The sequence below is a fragment of the Carassius carassius genome, chromosome 36 (genome assembly GCF_963082965.1).
Source record: "Carassius carassius chromosome 36, fCarCar2.1, whole genome shotgun sequence".
In the NCBI taxonomy this organism is placed as follows: domain Eukaryota; kingdom Metazoa; phylum Chordata; class Actinopteri; order Cypriniformes; family Cyprinidae; genus Carassius; species Carassius carassius.
The window spans coordinates 28,965,061-28,986,605 of NC_081790.1; the positions used below are offsets into that span (position 1 = coordinate 28,965,061).

The 21,545-nt window shown below is 36.6% G+C and overlaps 2 protein-coding genes across 4 annotated transcripts in view; one reads left to right on the forward strand and one right to left on the reverse strand.

The window, feature by feature from the left end:
- The window catches only part of LOC132117546 (serine/threonine-protein kinase 10-like), a 43,720-nt gene extending 41,549 nt beyond the window's left edge, over positions 1-2,171 (forward strand). Inside the window, exon 19 of the mRNA XM_059526900.1 lies at positions 1,086-2,171. Within this exon, the coding sequence (XP_059382883.1) occupies positions 1,086-1,226 (141 nt within the window). The 3' untranslated portion in view covers positions 1,227-2,171. The remainder of the gene's footprint in view (positions 1-1,085) is intronic.
- Positions 2,172-4,935: 2,764 nt separating this feature from the next.
- Positions 4,936-21,545, reverse strand: part of LOC132117547 (SH3 and PX domain-containing protein 2B-like) — a 35,997-nt gene continuing 19,387 nt past the window's right edge. Inside the window, exons 3-14 of one of the 3 annotated variants that reach the window (XM_059526902.1) lie at positions 21,439-21,514; positions 20,072-20,148; positions 15,296-15,387; positions 14,670-14,695; positions 14,442-14,477; positions 12,851-12,985; positions 11,629-11,730; positions 9,483-9,600; positions 9,226-9,404; positions 8,487-8,533; positions 8,011-8,136; positions 4,936-7,897 (exon numbers count right to left, since the gene is read on the reverse strand). In XM_059526902.1, coding sequence (XP_059382885.1) covers positions 6,461-7,897; positions 8,011-8,136; positions 8,487-8,533; positions 9,226-9,404; positions 9,483-9,600; positions 11,629-11,730; positions 12,851-12,985; positions 14,442-14,477; positions 14,670-14,695; positions 15,296-15,387; positions 20,072-20,148; positions 21,439-21,514 — 2,451 coding nt within the window. In that variant the 3' untranslated portion in view covers positions 4,936-6,460. Of the gene's footprint in view, positions 7,898-8,010; positions 8,137-8,486; positions 8,534-9,216; positions 9,405-9,482; positions 9,601-11,628; positions 11,731-12,850; positions 12,986-14,441; positions 14,478-14,669; positions 14,696-15,295; positions 15,388-20,071; positions 20,149-21,438; positions 21,515-21,545 lie in introns of all 3 variants that reach the window. The other 2 variants (XM_059526901.1, XM_059526903.1) reach the window with 2 other exon arrangements.

Consider the following 21,545-nt stretch of genomic DNA (forward strand, 5'->3'; position numbering starts at 1 on the left):
TGCAGTAATCTGATTGATTCTGATGTGATTCAGAGCATCAGTAGATGTTAGTGAAGCATCAGGACTGAAGCTCTGGATCAGCTTGCTTTCTTTGCTCATCTCTTGGTGTTGAAGGGCTTTATAATGATATGATTGGGGGTCACTGAGTTTCAGATGTTTCCAGAATTTAATTGCCCTTTTTTGTATCTTTATGATTAGAGGATATTTGCCTAATTCTGCCCTGCATGCGTTATTTGTTGTATGCTGGTGCACGTGTAATATGTTTTTACACAGTTCTGCATGCAGGGTCTCAATTGGATGTTTTTCCCATTTGGTGAAATCTTGATTTGGATTGGTCAGTGGACAAATTTATCTCCGTTTTTAAAGATTGGTGTTATCAAGCCTTGATTCCAGATGTCAGGGAAGTGAACTACACTTAGAATCACATTGAATAGTTTTAGAATGGCCCATTGAAATTTACTGCTTGTGTGTTTTATCATTTCATTTAATATCACAGTTGGTCAAGTTTGTTTGCAAAGTTTATAAAAGAGTTTATAAAAGTTTCCCTTTTTAGTTGAATTTATCTTGACAAATTGCTTATAAAAGTTATTTTAGTTGAATTACAGCTCTTGTTGTCTTACCTCCATCAAATGGAAAGTTGGGGGTCTGTTGGTTTTGTTTGTCCTTTTGCAATTTTTGGTCCTTGTTGTTTGTAGATGGAAAGGATACTTTAAAAGTTTTTGTGGTTAAATCCTTTTTAAGATGGAATAATCCTTTTTGTTAAATCCGTGAAGTTTGTAAGTGGTTCTTCTCCAGCCGTTTTTTGTGTTCGTTCCCTTCTGAAGCCTTGTTGTAGGGTCCACTCCAGTGTCCTTTCGTTTAGGTTCCACAAACTTTTCTTGTTTTCAAGAGATTTTCTCCTAATTTCTTGTAAAAAGAAAGTTTACATTTTACTTTACAGACTGTAAAGTTTACAAGTTTTATAGTGAACTTGTGTTTAATTTAGTATTTTTATCTTTGGTTTATCTCATATTAGAAGCAAGAAACTCTAGAAAGACTAGGAGCTCATGTTATGCATGACCTCTCTCTCTGAATGTCTCTCTCAGGTCCTGGAGGAAGAACTGAACCTGAGGAAGAAAGAGCAGGAGCTTTTCTTCAAGATGAGTGAAGATTCCCAGTGTCAGAACGTCGGCTCACCAAGCAGACTCACAAAGTTCGTCCCGTACGTCGATTCGTCCACCACATGAGCCAAGCACGAGAAACTTCAACCACATGACGCTGAAGCCAAAGAAACACGGATACTGACAAACACAGCGTCTCTTTAGAGTACACTCACCTTCATTCATTTAATAGTGACCAAAAGAGAGGAAAGTGTATTGATGCATTCATTCAAACGCAGGGATTTTCTGCTGGTGAGTAAGAAACATTGAACGGCCTCATTTCTTTATGCCTTCATTTATTTAAAAGCTACTGTTGTCATATTATCTTCAAGTTAGCAAAAATTGCATTGCCAAATATATTGCACAAATCTCGCATATTCTTATATATTGTATTTTTTCTATGATCATTTAATATATATATATTGCAACTTATCACTTTTCTTTTATAACCATTTTCTTTGTACAAATGTTTAAATGCTGATTTTATTATTTTTTTGAAGTTTTTCTTTTCTAAAGTGAAAAGTGTACATTTTAATTGGTACATTATTTTACCGAATGTTTTGTTTTCGTTTTATGTTTTTGCTATTTTTATTAATCTGCAATGTTCACCAAAATGTGAGTTATTGACTGTCAGTGGCACATTTACTGTAAATGCATCACACTGGACGAGAGCGATGAGACCCGCGGCTTCAGAAATGAGCTTTTCATGCATGTTTTCTTGAGTTTATTGTGTATCATATGTTATATGTTGCTGTCTAAAGCACTGTCACCTAACCAAAGTGCAATATGTTGCTGCGTTCAGCTTTTATACAGGTGTTATTTTACAACAACTTCCATTCTTTAGCCATTTTAAGGATATCTACTTACACAGCCAATACCTGAAGCCTGAAGGTACGAGGATTTTACTTTATTTTTCTTTCTTTTATGAGTCTGTAACTCTGTGTAACCATAGGTTCAGTGTGGATGATGTATGAAAGTGTCCTACCAGAGTATCTATAATAAATGAGATGTTTATTATTCATCCTTACAGTTCTTTTGGTTTTGATCACAGTCTTTGAGGGCTTGGCATTAAAAGTAACTTTTTATGAAACAGTTTTAGTTAAAAAAAAGCTAAATTCTATTCTCTTTTGCTCAACCTCATGTTGATCCAAACCTGTACAAGTTTCTTTATTCTGCTGAACAACAACAACTTTAATAATAATAATAATAATGATATTTTAAAGAAGCAGTTGACAGTAGCCATTGACTTTCATAGTATTTTACTCTGGAAAAGTCGATGGCTACCGTCAACAATCTTTAAAATGTCTTGTTCAACAGAAGAACAGACATCAAACCGGTTTGGATCAATCAACAATCAGGAGAATTAATTAATGATGACAGAATTTACATTTTTGTTGTACTTTAAATTGTATAAATCTGGTACAATAAAAAAAAAATAAAGAAAAAATAAATAAATAAAAATTTTAAAAAAATTAATTCCAACTGTGATGTACAGCATTTGAAAGAAGAAAAAATCTGATTTAATTTGAAGTTAATTATGAATGGAACCACTGTCTGTATTACACATTATTACACGTTTGCTGCTTGTGTTTTTGTTAGTTTTAGTTGCTGGTGACCTGTAGCACAGAAACCACTTCATTTGTGCTCAAAATGCGAAATAAAAATCCTAATTAGAGAAAGTAAAGATCAACTTTGAAAAGCACAAACATAGAAATTAATAATATTTGAAAAAGCTGTAATTGTGTACAGTATATCCACGGTTTTATGAAAACATTAAATGCAACTAGAAAATAAAAAGTTTGATATAATACAGTCTTTCCACTTTGTTTCCACTTTTCTTTCTTTTTTTTTTATACTGTTTTGGTCTGTTTGTTTAATATTATTTTACCATTTTTCTTACTGTGATTTCTGATCAGTTGTATTAAAACCATTTAGGGGTCAGTTTGACCCACAGCATCATCATCATAATGAATTCCTCATTTAAAAATCCCCGGTTTGCATTTCCAAAATCTGGTCATATTGTGGCTGTGGTGTCAGAGTCACTCAATATTACTCAGAGAAGCTTTTTAAAAATCAATGTGACCCTGCACACGGCTGTGATTCATCAGAAACCACAAAGAAAACTCTTCCTGGTGTCATATTACTCAATGAAAAAGAGAAATATTACTCAATTAAATTTGTCAATTTCTGAGCTCTGCTGCCCCCTGCAGGCCATTCATCACCGCTCAACAAAAACAACTGCTGCAAAACATGACTCTGCAATTTAAGCAGGAATTCAAACCGGTTGTAATCCTAATTTCATATCTTGATCCTACCACAAGTAATTATTTAGAAACTTTTGTTTTCAGAAGCATCAGTGTTGAAGGCAGATTTTGGAAAACTAAGAAACTAACAGACAAGTTGGACTCAATGTTCAGGTCATTTCAATCTTCTTTTCTTTGTTCCCATTGAGAATTGTGACCCCGGGGCACAAAAGCAGTCATAAATAGCATATAGGCATATTTGTAGCCATAGCTAAAAAAATATATTGTATGGTCAAATTATTGATTTTTCTTCTATGCCAAAATCATTAGGATATTAGTTTTTCTCAATTGATTTGACACTTTTCTCCAGTGCAATCTACTTGTTCTCAAAATAATTAGCACAGCAATCTAAACACAAACTGATCTTAACCAAACGGTTCAACTTTACTGCAAAATGAAAGTTTGGTATGCACTCCCCTCATCATGGCAGTGTTGGTATACCATTCCCCACAGCGACCCCTAGAGGATGCAATTCGAAGTTCCCTCAAAAGGGAACGTCTCAGGTTACAAGATACTGCGACCTCTAGTTCCCTTGCCATGCATCGCACATAAGCTTCAGAAGAAGCGGATGACGTGTTAATCCCGGCACCCTTTTATACTGTGGGCGCACCAGGTGATGATGTCACAGGCTGTCACCGCCCAATGTTATTGTGGGGTTTAGATGCATGCTTCTGACACCGGTCACGCTGAAGGCGTTCCCCATAGTGACTCCTCAAGGACGCAGTGTCTCGTTCCCTTCTGAAGGAAACATGGTTACATACATAACCCAAGATGTTTCCTTTAAAAGGAACCATAACATTGTAAAAAAAAGTTTACTAGTTCACAAAGCGCAGTAAATTATATTCAATAACATTTAATAAACCGAAGATGTAAGGTACTCATGTTTCTGCCTTCATTAAACATTTCATAAGTCTTGTTACCTCCATGTAAAATTGTCTCATCCGAACATCCGAAAAATAATGGTGAAAAATGTTATCTTGGTTTTCCATTTAAAAATAGAGGTCTAAGTAAACACATCAAATTTAGACAATGCAGATCAAAGTTTAGCTACATCATTTGATCTTACCAATTATAGTATCTGACTAACTAACCTTTCTCAAAAACTGTAGTCTATATATTAAATCACCTTTATTTTAGTTTCATTTCCACTTGTTGATACTGCAAGAGATCTATCTGTAGATAATTTTGAGCAAAAACATGCATCTATAAAACACAAAAAAACGTGTTCAGCTCTACTTTATTGCTTACTTTTAGGAAAGTGGTCTCTTGCAAGTTGAACAACATTTTGGAGAATTTGAAACCCCTGCCTTCCGAACTTCAGTTATATTTATTTTTTGGCATTAAAAATTATGTTTTTTATAAATTCTATAAAGAAATAAATTAATCAAGAAAGACAGTTGTATAAAGGACAAAGAAATGTACTGTTGAACACTCTCACATACAGTTTAATACCAATATAAATGGAATTGCTCAAAATAATAATAAAAAAAACATTTTGACTATTTGAAATGTTTATTTGATTTACATTAAGACAAAGTTAAAAATCAAACTTGAAATACTAAGGACAAAACATCACAGAAATGCTTAAAAAATACAAACAAACAGGTTATCCATGTCATCTTGCCTTTGTTTCTTTTTTTTTTTTTGTGGTTTGAGTTTCAACATATTCTGTTGAATATTTACCCTCTTCTCTCTGTTATCCTTCATATTATAATTTTTTTTTCCCTCATACTCATTTTCTTGCAATAATTTCTCAGCTTCACAAACACCTTCCATTATCCTTGCCAAAGTCAGGCACTTTCATTTGTTGTACATTATTTAATAGATCGAGTTGATTGGAGTATGAATGCATTTCATAGCAACTAGGAGCTGATGACCATAGAGCAAAATGAGCATATTTTCAGTGCTCCTGGTATTGTCGGGTCAGACTGGGCACCTATTTAACACTTTTTCGGATAAATGAATGGAAAACAAAATAGTCAAAAAAGACAAGAAATATTTCAGTAACATAATAAACCACATTTTCAAATGTAGTGTTAAAAATAAACATGTTTATCAAATGTATGCTTGAAACCAGTCGAGCATGAATGTTAAAACATCTGACAATGACTGTAAAATATCTAAGCACCTTTGTCAGTGATATGAAAATGCTTTGTTAGGGCAATACTGACATATAAAATAATGACGATATCATGGCTGAGGTATTCTGTTATTCACTAATGTATGATTGGTACTGCAAAAGGGGCTGCTTTTTAAAATCAATGTTTACTAGAACATTCATGTGACAAATCAACTGTGAAAATTAAACTAGAAATGGATGCCACTGTTCTGTAAACCTTAAGGCCATGTGTTTGTTTCCTGTTTCTCCTTGTTTTGCACCTTCCCTTTACTCATTGGTTCTGCAGTGTAGACTTCTACGCAAAGTCTATAAAAAAGTGCAGACTGAAACAAAAAACAAATTAGATAAATAAGCAACATGATTCGTAAAGTCTTTTTAGTGTTAGAACAAAAAAGCAGACCAATTTTTGTAAACTAAAAGCTTCAAAATGGAATGAAGCTAGTTTAACAAGTACTCCAGGCTATGCCATGTAAGCTCAAGCCTGCTACTATACGGATTACTAGTATGCGTAATATTGAATTTCGAATCCGCTGATAGACACTGCTCAGACATCACGTTTTGCATAATCTACGGCAAAAGCACTTTGCATATTTTGAGGCACAATATCACGAAGGCTGCGAAAAGTCATTTATATATTGCTAGTCACCTAAACCTTTAGTGATAAATGATTAATTTGATTAATATATGAATCAAGGCAAGAGCCTTGATGTTCAGTGCTAACATATGAAAGCACACATGGTTTTTCCCCAAAAGGGAAAAGAGTTACAAAAAAGCAAGCAAACAAATTATTATGGCCTGTTTGAACTTGCGAAGGATGGAATGTCATTTTAAAAAAAGGTATCCATAAATAAAGGATGTTAATTAAATAAGTTTTCTTTAGGCAGCCATGTCAAGAGTACCTAAGGTTTCTTGGTCAGGTAATTGGAAGGGAACCAGCCCTCAATCACTGGCCCATCGCTCACGTTTTTACAAAACCACCAGCCGCTGCTGCTTTTCTCCAGAACTTCGAAAACTGCGCCCTCTTTAAAGCCAGGCGTCTGCTCGTCTCCTTCAAAGTCCGCCACAGCTAAGAACAGCTCCTCCTTGGCCGGATCCTTGATAAGGGGTGGGAGTTTGTCTCTTGGAGGCGCAGGTTTTTCTGTCTTAATGTGGGGCTTTGGTGGCACAGGTACTTTTGCCTTGGGTTCCTCCTTCTCCTTTGGTTTTGTTTTGGGCGGCGGGGGTCTGATCTGAGGAGGGATGGCTGGCTTGCCCTCTGGCAAGTCTTTTTGGGGTGCTTTGGTGTCTGTAGGACCGGCCAGCTCAGAGATCTTCTTTGGTGGAGGAGGTCTTCTAGGTACCAAAGAAGGCCTCTGGGGAGGATCTTTTGGGGCTGTTGTTGGTGGTGGTTTAGTAGTTTCTGATGGATCATGACCGTTTTGTAGTTTGTTGGGGAACTTTGACTCTTCGTTTGTTCTGGCATTATTCAGGAGAGTTTCACTCTGCTGGTTGGGATCAGTCGAGTTGCTGCTGAACTCTGGAGGTTTAGATGGACGAAGCTTACTCCGAAGGTTTGTGATGTCCAGCTCATTCTTGGCCACTGGCTCTGGTTTGGCTGCAGGTGGGGGCTTTGGTCTAACCACTGGTTTCGGCTTGAGGAACGGGGCTGGGTTGGCTGAATACGGCTTGTCTTCTTGCGAATCTGCTTTGGGTTTGGGAGGCTGCTTGGCCACAGGCTTAAGGTTGAACTTTTTCACCTCCTTGGCTGAGATGTTGTGGCCACACTCCAAGCCCATCTCATTGCGCAGGTAGAGCTGCTTGTTCTTCTCCTCCTTTATCTCTGGGGGTTTGTCTGGCTTAAGAGGAGCTGCTTTTGGAGTCACCAATGGGACAATGACTCCTGGGACTGGTGGTTTGGGTGGGAGAGGTTTAGGAAGGTCTGGTTTGGGTTTGTCCTCCAACTCCAGGCTCTTGTTGATAGATTCTCTCCTTGGCGGTAAAGCTGGCTTCTCTTCAGCCGTGGGTGAGGATGGAGGAGGTGGTAAGGGCCCTGAATAATGGGAGCTGCCTTTAACTGCATTGGGCTTCCATTCTCTCATCTTGGAACGGGTGGAGAAATCAGACTTGGATAAAGGTTCATCTGGTAGAGGTTTGGACCAACTGTTCTCAGAGTTGGTATTATTGCTTGAGGGATCATCAAGCTTCAGTTGACCCATCTCACCAGGAACCGGGGCCAAAAAGTTAGGCCTAGAGGCATTGCTGGTTTTCTTGTATTTATCAATGAATGTGACTGGAGCCCAGCCTTCTTTATCATCTATCTGAATGTACCACCAGCCACTAGAGTTCTTCTCAATGACCTGGGATTACAAGATGCGAGGTAAATATCGAGATGCATATGGAATATCCAGATGTGTTAATTTGAGAATTAATCAAAAATGAAAGTCAACACTTTGTCTGCTGTTATACTCACTTCAACTTTCACTCCTGCCTGGAAGCTAATGCCATCTGGGATGGTTGTCTGAAAGTCAGCTATGGTGTAATACTCCTCCTCTACTTGTGGGGGCACTGGAGGTTTAGGCAGATTCGCTCCTCGTGGCTAGAAGAAGAGACAGGACAAGAGTTAGGATGTCAAAATCTTGAGTGCTTCCCAATCCTCAAATTGCTGTTTCCTTGCTCCTCTATCCTCCAACCAATCAAACTCCATAATCTTGAATGGCATCTCAATTCTATAAATCAGGGGTTCTCTGGCCTCAAGGTCAACTTTCCTGCAGAGTTTAGATCCAAGCCTAATCACACATCTGAACAAGCTAATTAATGTTTTCAGGATTCCTAGAAAGTCACAGGCAGGCGAGTTTGATCAAGTTTGGAGCCAAACTTCATCCCCAGTAGAACATTAAAGAAAGAATTAGAAATATTTGAGATGCAATTGTAAATGATCACCCTTACTATTGAAAGATCCCGGCGTGGTGGAGGTCTCTGTCGTGCTCCTGCTTCTGCAGAAGAGAAAAGGGCAGAATTTAGAGGGCCAAAATCTTTTAGTCTCTCTTACTCTTGGCTGTTACTGTTAGTGGTTGCCAAAGAATAATCGTCTAGATATTTTTTTTTAATTCTGATGCAGCCCAGCACTGAGTGTACTCTAAAATCATGCATGTAAATGGGGCTAATCAGGCCATTATATTTTTGAATGAAACAACTTGGAATGCATTAGTATTATTTTTACCTCACCTTCAATTTGGTGCCCTGATAACTTTTTAGATGATTATTTAGCAATAATGACAGTCTATTTGAGTAATCTTTAGTTTATTAACCAGAGCCTAAAATTAAAACTCGCCAAGCACCAAATGAGAGTAAAATTGGTTGTTGGTGAGTGTATTAAATTGTGTCAATTACCATTTGGCCAATAATTTTTTTAGGAATTCCAATGCAATGTTTATGGTGTATCACTGCTGTTCCATAAGTGCCACCTACCATTACCATTTGGCAAATAATTTTTTTAGGAATTCCAATGCAATGTTTATGGTGTATCACTGCTGTTCCATAAGCGCCACCTATTGTCAGAGAGTGAATTTGCATTCACATGCAGCCCGTCTGCTATGTAGCATAATTTCACAAAGCTAAATTCAGACCTTAAATACCTGTAATTTTTTAGATAACAATGAAGCAAATCTTTGCTTACTGCACTTGCTTTCTGAAAATGGTGAAAATCGGTCGCGCTGGTTCTCCTTGTTGGCATTCTGCTGTTTAGAAGCCACATCTAGGTCATTAGTGCTGGCATGACATGGAGCGCCAGCAGCCATCTTCTGACTGAGGATATCAGCCTTCTTCAGGTAGGATGCCGGGGCCCACCCCTCTTTTCCTTGGTATCTATGGGGGTAAATGGGAGAATGCTCCAAGAAAATGCCTGTTAAGTATTTTTCTGAGGACATCTGCAGTTGATTTTACCTGATCTTCCACCAGCCTTCTAAGTTTTTTTGAATGACCTCAACAGTCATGCCTCTCTCCAAATCGATTTCATCTTGATCGCGTGCAGAGTATGGATAGATTGCAGTGTACTTTTCCTCTGAGGATACGAAAGGCATATTAGAAAAGTTAAGAGTGCCATTCATGAATAATGTCCAACCACTACAGCCGATTTACCACTTATGTTTTCTTTATTATATTTGTATACATTTGTGTGCGTTTTATAATGGAACTAAAGCTCGACAACCAGAACATTTTCTAATTGCTTGAAAAATTTAGAAGATTCACTGAGCTTTCATTGTTTTGCCAAAATAGTTGAGAACATGCAGTGGTAAATTTGATGTAGTTTCACTTTTTCACTTATTTTACATTAATTGGCTGCTTGTAATCCGCATTTTCTCTTTCTGCTTTGAGTGAATGAATAGCAGATGAAGGAGGGTGGGGAGGATCTGATCGGAGACAAAAGTATGGACATCATAAGCACATCTGCTGGCAAGACTGATTGTTTTCACATGCTACCAACAAAATCACAATCTAAACATGGCATGAGCACACTACGTTTGATAGTTTACATGCTTATCTTCAATCATAGATTCAGTTCTATGGCAGATGAAAAATTTAGTTTGAACAGTATGTGTATACACACATATATATATATATATACACTGTAAAAAATGGAACAAAATCACAGAGTGAAACTGTGAAGATATGGGTCATTCCAATTTATTTCTGATATAATTAACAATCATGGCTACCTGTCTAATGAAAAACGCATATTAAAAAACACAAAATGAATCCCCCTGGCTCCTGATGATATATTTTGGTCTTATGAAGTGAAACCATCAGTCTGTGCAAGAAACTAAAAATGATTTACAACACTATTACCAGAATCGCCAAGGAGCACGGTTTCAACTAAAAATCTTCTTTACTGTGCTACTTAAGAAAAATCATCTATATCTTGGATGGTCTAAAACAAACAGCAAATTCATTTTTGGGTGAACAATCCCTTTAATCTGTTTAAATTGTGATTGTGTTTGACATTTACTGTATATTTACAGGGTTTTCATGATCAGTCATGCATCAGGCAACACCATTTAATTCACAGGGGCATTTCATGTGCTTCAGCAATTCCTCTTGCAAACCAGAAATTAAAAGTAAAATGAAAGTATTGTTTAAAGAAATGGCACCAGTGTTACAATCCCCTGATTCGTGCTGTGGTCTACAAGACGTACAGGTTGCAGCGCATGCAGGGGTCACACATGCATGCGTCACAATAGAGTGATAAAGTGAACCTTGGCCAAAGCCTGTGCTGAACAGATCCCCTAAAGTACGCCGGCGACCAACGTGCCTCGGCAGTGACCAGAATCTCCGGCACACTCCAGCAGAGAGCAAGCAGACACATGTGAAAACCTTCAGGTCATGACTCTTTATACTGGATATGCTGGCCTAATAAATAAATAAACACTGCTCTTGCATTCGAAGAACTGAGATTAACTCTCTTAGATTAACTTTCTAAGTAAGATCTGAGGAAGACTGTCTTCTGGTAAAGTGTGCAATATTTGTGCTACTAAATGAGCTTTAATTTCAAGTAATTAAACTGATTTGCTGAACTTATTAGCAGCTATATATGTTCCACTTTAAATCATAAACGCGCTTGCATTTTGACCAGTTTCTCAGAAAACAAGACTTCTTGTCTCAAGTCGTTTTGCTTCTCAAATCCATGCATCTTGATTTAATAATCTTTAGACATTTGAAATGAAAACAAGACAAATACTCTTTGCAGTGTGATAATGTCCATTGTTTGTAAAAAGAAGTATTCAAACCTTGCGCTGTTTGTTTTTTTTGGGTAAAAGTAATGGGAATATGTTGGAAGTTGTATTTCCAAACGTTGAAGAATCGCTAATGGGAATTTCAAACAGAGAAATGTTGTGAAAGTGCCACAAAATGCATGAATGACTTGCTTCGAGTTATCCTTCTTATAGTTTCTGGAATGGGCATTCAAAGAAATGACACGCTTCACCTGTCGAGATCATCAAATCTGAATAAACAGGAGGATTTCTGCTGTTGCAGACATTTGATTCCAGTAAGACTGATGATGAGGAACATTTGATGACGAGCAGGACTCTACCTTCTTCAGCCGGGAGAGAGAAATCATCAGGGTCATCCTGAACTTCCAGACACGTGGCTGGTACCCAACCCTGAGCGTCCTCAGTGCTGACAAACCACCAACCTGGGAAAAAAGAAAATCAGAGAGAAAGGAGAGGAACGATGAGGAAGTAGGCGGAGCTTAACATCTCATATATAATAGATGATGTATGATTAATGTAAATATCAACTGACTGATACAGTATAATCAGGGATATAAACTAACCTTTGTCTAATTTAGCCTGTGGGTTATGATTTATGTGATTTGCTTAATTGGTAGTTGTCATTATATGATGAGAGAAGAAACACCAACAGAGCTGTTTTTTGCACATTTTATGAATTTAATTAATTAACAATTAGCTTTTTTTTAGCTGGTGGCCTTCGATTCAATCACAAAATTGACAGATTGTCTGTATTTTCATGTTTCAGTGACTTCAACGCAACTTGCATCATTTAGCCACTAGGTGAGCAATTACAAGTGAGCAATTAAAAAAAGGGGGTAATTAAAGCTTTTTCGCTCACAATTCTGTTTTTCCTCAGAACTGTGAGTTTTTATATATCTCACAATTCTGACTTTATAACATTCAATTTTGAGTCGAGTCAGAATTGTACCAACTGTCTTTTTTTCCGCTCATAACTGGACCCTATAACTCCCCATTTATTAGATCTCACAATTTTAAGAAAAAAAAGTTTGAATTGCAAGATACAAACTCGCAATTGTTATAAAATCAGTCTTTTCCCCCTCAGAATTTGACTTTACAACTTGCAATTCATGAGTTTAAAATCTCACAATTCTACAAAAAAATCACAATTGCAAGAAAAATAAATTGAATTGTGAGATACAAACTCACAAATGTCAGAAAAAGTTAGAATTGCAAGATATAATATTGTAATTGCAGAAAATCAGTCTTTTTCACCTCAGAATTGGACTTTAGAACTCGCAATTCATGATTTTAACCCCTTAACTGTCACTCACATTTTTGAAAAAACATTGGTAAAATATATATTTGGGAGTCTTAGACCTTTCCAATGATGTATAGTTTGTCAAGATTAGATTTAATTGTAATATAGTGAAGTAAATGTAGGCGTCCCGTATAAGGGATGGGGTGACAGTTATTAAATCTCACAATAGAAGAAAAAAAGTCAGAATTGCACGTTTATATCCTGTATAACAGGCCTGGATGAATTAACTGCGTGACTCCTACCAGACTCGTTCTTCTCGATGACCTCCACCACCTGCCCCACGTACAGACTGATCTCAGAGCTCTCCTGCTTCTCGTAGTCGGTGACGGCCACATACTGCTCCAGCAGCAGCGCATCGGATGAGGACGAGTCTCCTCCTGCAGGAGTCCCAGCACCAACACAACAGAAGAAACAAGAGACGTGATCAGAGCTGGGAAACCTGAGAGTCAAACACCGCCAACATGGAGCAGAGTGCAATTAACAATGACAAAAAATACACGTCTTGATTATTCTGCAAAGCACATTTACTAGAGCCCAAAACAATAGAATTAATGGAGTGAAGAACACCAGTGCAGTGCATGAAGATTAGTTCGGTGATTCGTAAAAAAAATTCAATAAATTGAAGCAGATTGTTTTGTGTCTCTGCTGAACTGATTTGCTCATTTCTGTGAATGATTCCATGACATTCTTTCAAAGAACATCTTATATGCACATTTTATGTGTCTACATTTACAACTTACTTTACTCACACTCATGTTGCACCAAACACAAAAGACGTTATCCTCCAAACACAAATGAAGATATTTTTAATTGACCGTCCTCATGAGACTAACACTTTCACCATTCAAAAAGTTCATAAAACATCACTACATTAATGTTCAGAAGAGCTCAAATATGTATTCTTGCATGTTTGAGCTTCTGTTTATCATGTTTTATGAGCACTGTGTATAAGCATAGGTCAAGATTTATATGAGAACACATGTCTTAGTTAAATCGGTTCCTTTTGTTGTGTCTCTTTGGAAAACATTTTTATTCACTTTTTGAATCAGTGTCAGGTTTTAGTTGTGTAAACTTCAATGAAAGGCCAGAAATCTCCCAGGTTTCATTATATATATATATATATATAGGTATAATTACTTCATGTGCATGATCACGGTTTAAAATTTCTCATTTTCTGTAGAATGAATGAAAGAAAGAAAGAAGGAACGACATAAAGGTGAGTAAATGAAAACGTAATGTTTCCTATCGACAAAATTCCTTACTTCGTATTATTTTGAAATCATTCACTGATTTCTACTGAGCTCAACACAAAAGCTGCACATCGTCTAAAGCGTTTACAATTTTTAATGACTAAATAAATCACATGATTACAGAAATCTTCCAGCCTTGATGAACATTTTAATCACAAGGCTGAAGAGAGCACAATTAACTCATAAGAGCACAGAAAACACCAGTCCTGCACAACAGTATAAAAAAAGTTATCAAATTTGTATTTTTTAAACATTGCAGTGTTAAATAAACTACATTGCATCTCACAAAACATGTCAAATTATGCAATTCTTCAATCAGTTTTTGAATGCATTTGTGTTCATTTGGTGCAAGTGTTGCTCTCTTTTACCTTGTGAAGAAAAAGTTAGCATCAACTGCTGCTTTATTGCTAAAGCACTACCACCACAGGAACACTATAACTGTTCCAGTCACACTAAAGGTCATCCAGTAAACCATCACCACCACACCGCCATGCACATCAAAGCTTAGCCCTTGCCCACCTACGAAACGCCTTCGGGGGCTCACACACACACAGAGCACGGCTAAGCAAGTATCTGTTACTACCTCTCTTTCGGAAAGAAGTCGCTCGCTCCACAATGCCTGATGAGGGAACATGAATGAGAGCAGGAGTGAGGGCGAAGGTGGAAAGGTTCAGGTAACAGTGAAGGGTGCGAGCTGCATGTTTGTAGCTCAAATGAAAGCTCAATGAAGTGCACGGCCAGCAGAGGGCACACTGACCAGTCAATCACAACTCATTAATCCAACTTAAACTCACAAACATCATCTGCTTACCGGATTTCTTTTTTCCACTGGGTTCCCTGAAAATGAAGAAATGCAAGTTAGACGATCAGGTTCTGTTTTGTTCTGAATGTAAAGACAGTTTTAGAACACATCAGTATCAATTATTAACTATTATACGTTTTGTTGTTGATATTTTGAATTTGATTTTTTTTTTTCATTTTGTTTTAGTTTTAGTAATAAGAGTCATTTTTGTTTTTTCATTCTTTACTTTTTTTCTTGTCTATGTCTATATAGGTTTTTTTTTAAGTTTAACTTCAAATGAAACTAGATAAAAATAAAAATAAAATACTTTTTTTTCATTTCAGTTAATGTTTATTTTATTTCAAGCAAATGTGTTGCTATTATAATATTACATTTAATGTTAATAATAATAATAATTATTAATAATAATCACACAGTATAAATGGGTGTTTATACAAGACAAGATTATTTTTTTATTTTATTTATTTTACCTAATTGTTCATTTGGTGAGCTGTACAGGCAAGTGGCTTTATATGTTGATTTATTTGATTTATTAATCAATCCCTCAATAGTTCTCTGTGTCACTTTGACGGATTTTCAATATCTGTGTGTGTGTGTGTGTGTGTGTGTGTGTGTTGCACGGAGTGTAAGCGTACTCTTTCGGTGGGTTCAGGTCTTCAGGACGCGTCTCAAAGAACAAACGAACCTCCTCACATTGGGAGATATACACTGGCAGCTGGATCAGGGCCTGAGGGAAAACATCCAGATGTATGAGATGTTGAGTTAGTCATTCAATTTCTGAAAACAAATATGACGCAAACATAAGCAGTTGTTTAGATTATAATCCATTTCTTCTACACAAATTTTAAATACACACATACATACATATATATTTATAAACATACTTTTACCACCTAAATGCTTTATTTTATACTATAGCATAGCATGCAAAAGTCATAAAAACCGACACATTTACACAAAACAGCAACTGGAAGTATTTATTTTGTATTTATTCTCTTTTATTTGAACACAGAGCACTCTTAAATGCACGGTCGCACACGTCATGCTGTGCTTTTAATCTCAGGGCATGACATGAGGCTGATGGTAAGATCTTTTTGCTTTATGCACTTCAGGTCCAGTCCCACATCTAATAAAGCGGCTGACAGAAGATGCTTTTTGCCGTTGTGTATTTTGGCAGAGGAGCTTTAATTTAATAAAGCTGAGTGCTGCTTCAGTGTCCTTCAGACGAACGTCCCTTCTGAGTTATGACGGCTGACCTGACTGCAATATTAAAATTCACACACTCCAACGCATCTGCTCAAGGAGGCCTTTTCTAACCTGGCTTTAAAACACAAGATCACAACTGACTCGCCAATTACTATTCGACCAGCGCTCACTTTTCTCAATGGAAAGGGTGTTTTGAATGGCTAAAACGATAAGGGACGAGGCTGATGTTTGCATGAAGACTGGATGGATAATATGGGTCTTATTGGTGACTGTTTCCAGGGATGTCCACAGATGAATGCCTCCCCAGGGTTCAGTGCCTGACCTCTCCGCTCATTAGCATTCCCTGAAGACACTGATCTATAACGGCCAATTATAGTAAATGCACTCTATTGGGTGGTGCATTACCGTGATTGTTTTGTGTGTGTGTGCGAGAGAGAGAGAGAGAGAGAAAGAGATGAATGATCATCTAGATCACCACAGAAGATAAAAGAACATGTTATTGTTCACTATTAGTATATACACATTATATACCGTACTATTTAAATAACACCGAATTCTGCGAGGGCATCCAGTTGTATCTTTGAAGTTTAATCCTATATATTTGATTCAAGTCTATAAAAGACCAACACGGTTCACTATTACTAACATACTGATGGTTTATTAGTTCTTATGAAGCATATATTAAATGCATGATTATATTCTAGATCTCTTAAACCAGCCCAATCCCTAAACATAACTATTACAACAACTATCAATAAATTATGAATAATTCGAGGGAAAACGCTTAATTAACCATGAATGTGTGTTTTCCAATCTAATGTGTTACCAGTAACTTTTTCCTCCTAAATATACTTGATTATTCATAATTCATTTTTCTTTTGAGGAACGTTTATTTGTTCATCTTTCAATCATCATCATTGCATCATTATATATTTTGCCCTCAGACGTTTGATCATAAACCTAAGCATTTTAATATTATCTGACTATATTCATGTAAGTGTAGTGTTATTGGGAGATATCAAGTCATAACTTTTATTCATATCATTTTACTTCAGTATTTGCTATACTGTTTTAAAGATCTCACTGAATTACATTACAAGAATCTTACTTTTGACCATAAGAATATTAGAATTTGTTCCAAATTGCTTATATTTTTGCTCAATTTGGTCTTCTGGATAAAACTGTGTTGAGTATGAGCTCCATATTTTCCTGTATCATACTATATGAGCCATGAAGCCAAATTTATCTCAAAGAACAAAAAAAAACAAAACAACATATTTAAATTATTTATGTATGTACGTACATATGCATGTTTGTTTGTTCAATAAATAAATGTCCTTTGATTTTTATGACTTAATTTCATATGTCAGGCTTCATAGGGCTAAATGGTTATTTTCATGCAAAACCAAATAAATTATTTAAAATAAGTATTTTTTTCCCCTAAAGATTCACAAAAAAAATCAGATTTTCAAAAAAGCAATTGCTAACATGCCTTATTTTTCAAGCCAAACTGACCCCTGGAGCACTACTGGTTTCCATTCATCCAACAAAACAAATATCTTAATGGCATTTCTCATCTTTCACCTCAATTAATATAGATCTGCTCCAGCGTTTACAGAGTAACCCGGTCAGCTGATGTTTATTAACACACATGACTGCTGTCTGTAGCTGTATCAGGCAGTGGATCACGTGACCTCCACTGTCTGCATGACATCATCAATGACCCGCCATCAATCAATGGCTTGAGCATCACGAAAGATTACCCGGCAGATTCTGGTCCTCTCTTGACCTCATGGATGGGTTTGGGTGAATGACACATTGTATATTATATTGTGTCTCCCTGTTTTAGTCTTTTTTCTTTAGAAAAGCAAAAATATCCATTTTACTAAACAGAATTTTGAAATTATCTGGCAACTTGGCTTTATGATCGGTTAGCAACCAGACTGAAAAGATAAATCCTGCATCCAAATATGACTACTCTTTTAGATATATATAGTAGATAAAAAACAATGTGTGAAAAGACGAGTACGTCTGAATTCATAGTATTCAAATTCTTATTCAAATCTTGTATCTACTCTACAGAAGCCAATATCAGCGATGGGATAAAAACTAAAAATCTAAAAAGTAATTGCAACTTTTTCTCTCGGACTCTTTTTTTTTTCTCTCTCCTTTCTCAGAATTGAGAGATATATGCACTTGCAATTGCGATTTATAATGTAAAAACTAAATGTTTGTTTAAAAAAAGTCATTGTAACAAGCAATTCCAAGTATATAATCACACAATTCTGACATTGTAACACACGATTGCAAATATTGATCAAGCTGGAGAACTCTGTAGAAGAAGAAAATAAGTGAGATAAAAAGTCGCAATTACATTTTTTTGTTTTTATTCAATGGTGGAAACAAGCATCCATGCTAATCACTATGCAATTTTGAATGCAACTCGAGAGAAATTTTCCCATTTGTTCCTTCAGTTTGATTTATAAAGTCTATATTAAAATTGACTGATCAAAACAAGCCACTGGAATCAGTTATTTAGGGTCCAAAAGTCTGTCCAAAAGAATTAATGGATTCATTCATAAATCACACTGCAGTGGTTGAACTGTATGTTTATAAAGTTTACATATAGATTTATGTTTTTGCTGTCATTCTGTATATTTAGTAGCACTAAACCGGAAATACTGTGAAACTTTGAAATGATGTTATTTAAAAGGAGGTGTTTGCACATCCAGTGTAACCAGCTGATTCATCAGCTGATGATGACCGCTTGTTTACAGCAGGTCTCTGGGAAGTGAGCAGTGCTTTGAGTTACTGGAACTGAATTAGGACTTTTAGACCTTGTTTTTGGAGAATGTTACAGTCAAAAGAGATCAAATCCTCCTTCACAGATCATGACCGCTCACATGGGCACCCTCAAAAAAAAAAAAAAGAAAGAAAAAAACTTGAAGCAACATTTTGAAAAGCAGTTTCCTTTAGAAACAGCCCTTTAAAAAGTCAACAAAGAGCCATGATGTGCTGACGAAGGCTAACTCAGCGCAGCTCCAAACCCCAGCCCTGAAGCGCTGCCAAATGTGGATTCCTGGCTTTTTTCCCCTCTTTAACCCTTCCACCAAAAGCCTGACAGTTACTCAAGACGGAACAGTCTTTTATGTTGAGGAGACTCAATTCACAGCACAGACCACCGTAGAATTTATACATGATCTCTCTGAAGTTAACCTGCTTCTGCTTACCACTCTGAAAAATCTCTGTGAAGTTCTTTCAGAAGGTGGGTTTGCTGAATGCTAAGATCTACATTACCATTTCACAGTTTGGAATCACTTGGGATGTTGTCTTTTTTTTTTTTTAAGATATCGATACTTTTATTCAGCAGGGTTGCATTTAGTACATCAAAAACGACAGTAAGGACTTTTTAAATGTTACAAAATACTTCCATTTTACAAAAACGTAGCCGTCCTTGCTAATGTTTTGTTTATCAAAGGATCCTGAAACATGACACTGTATTGAAGCTTCCACATTTCATTAAGCAGCACTTTTTTGTCTTTGATAATAAAAATCTATAATATAAATGTTTCTTAAGCAGCAAATCGGCGTATTAGATTGATTTCTGAAGAATCATGTGACGCTGAAGACTGGAGGAATGATGCTGAAAATACAGCTTTGATCACAGAAATGAATTTGACTGTACTGAAGTATAAAAATACAACATGTATTTAGGAAACAAAGTTCACATAGCTTGTTTCTCTGGAAAACAGTTATTCTGCTTTGAAATGTGCGTTTTGTGTCGGAATGTCTGTTTTTGTTTGGGTCTGTTTGACTCCGCCCACTCCCAGTATACTGCAGCCAATGAGGCCCCCAGTTACGAGATGTGAATATTTCTGCTCTTTGAGGTCACTGTCTGTATGATGATCTTATACAACACCTCCATATTTTGCCCTTACATGAGATTTGAGAGCTACAGCTGCTGAACCACATTTATCTCCTTTTTTACTGGAAAGAGCAGCTTGGACATTCTGCTAAATGTCTCCTTTTGTGTTTAACTGAACATGAGTGTCGGGGTGACATGAGGGACATTAAGGGTGACTTCTACAGCATGGACTGGGCTGTGTTTCAAAAAACAGGAAATAAAAATATTGAACCGGGTTCATTTTGTGGTGTAAAATTAATGCTAGTAACAGGTGAGATGGTTGTTGTGTGGACTATCTTACCCTACAGTACTCGTTTATGGGTTTCAGGCGTTTCATGGCCACGTCTCTGATGTGGCTTCTTCTGAAGAGAATCTTTCCTGTTTAACAAATAAAGACAAACACACCTTGAATTCACCGGCATCTTCATTCTCAAATTCATCAGCACTCTTTACAGGGTTTGAAATGCAATGTAGGGAAACTTTTGGGAATGTCCCTTCATGCTTTATAACCATTTTATCAGATGCTGGAAGACCACAAGCATGAAACTTGCCCAAACAAAGACTGTGGCCAATAAAACAGTACCAAGAAATGAACACAAATGAGCCTCTTAAGTTTTATGACTCACATCCTGCTGAACTAAAACCATATACTGTGGTCCATTTTAGCTGAAAGAAGTACAAACATAAAGTGAAACATGTGGGAAAACAACAAGACTGCCACCCAAGGCCCCGGGTCATGGCACATTCAGAGAAATTGAGGTCGAAAAACACCTTACATAAGTGTAAATGAGTTGGGTTAATGCTCTGTTTTTACATCCTCCAAGTCATTTGAAAATATTATACACAATATCAACAATACTCACCATTGCACATTATACTAAAATTCATGTAAAGGTTGAGCAGATCAGATCTGAATTCTTTATAGAACATGATGAATTTCTAAAGCAGATGAAACAATTAGATTTTAAAAAGTATTCAAATAAATATATCTTCTGTATTAAACTAAAATTAACCCCCCCCCATATCCCACCCCCAATCACAAATAAGACACACAAGTTGTCTTAACTGAAGAATAATTTTTCTATATCTTGTTGTCTGTATCTGTTTTTAATGGACAAATGATAGAATGCAATCACGTCTTTAACGAGTGTGTTTGCAAAGCTCAGTAATGAATGTTGAGTGGTCTACATGATGCTCAGCTAATTACAGGGGTTTCTGTGTAGATTGCAGACAAAGTGCTGAGTCAGGTAAATGGTTATGAAGTGCTGGGATGTAAGACAACATTCGGGTGCTTGTAGACAGTCTAATCCACAAGCAATCAAACCTACAAGGCAGCTTAATTACAGCAAGGTGTTCAGTCTAAACGAATCAATGGTAACATTCTGGACCTGCTGTAAATAATGCCAAGCTAATTCTGTATATACTTGAAAATGTCAAACCATTGTGCACGAGGTCTACAATGTATGGAAAAAGCCATTTGGTAGCATTTTCAATCATCTAAATGCCAGTCGCTCAGTATGTGACTTGAAATCTTAGCTCTTGGTCGTTCATAGGATCTTGATTCTGCTGCTGGATTGATTTGTGCCAAAATAATTAAACTGAATTTCTGTTGACTCTGAATTGACTTTAATATGTGTACAGAAAGGTGCATTCTGGAATGATGTTTACCTGGTAAAAAGGGAATGATTCTGCGTTTTGGATCCTTCTGTCCACCTTCCACAGGGAATTTATCCAGAAGCTCCATCTGGAGAACAATAATATTGAAAAGTTTAACA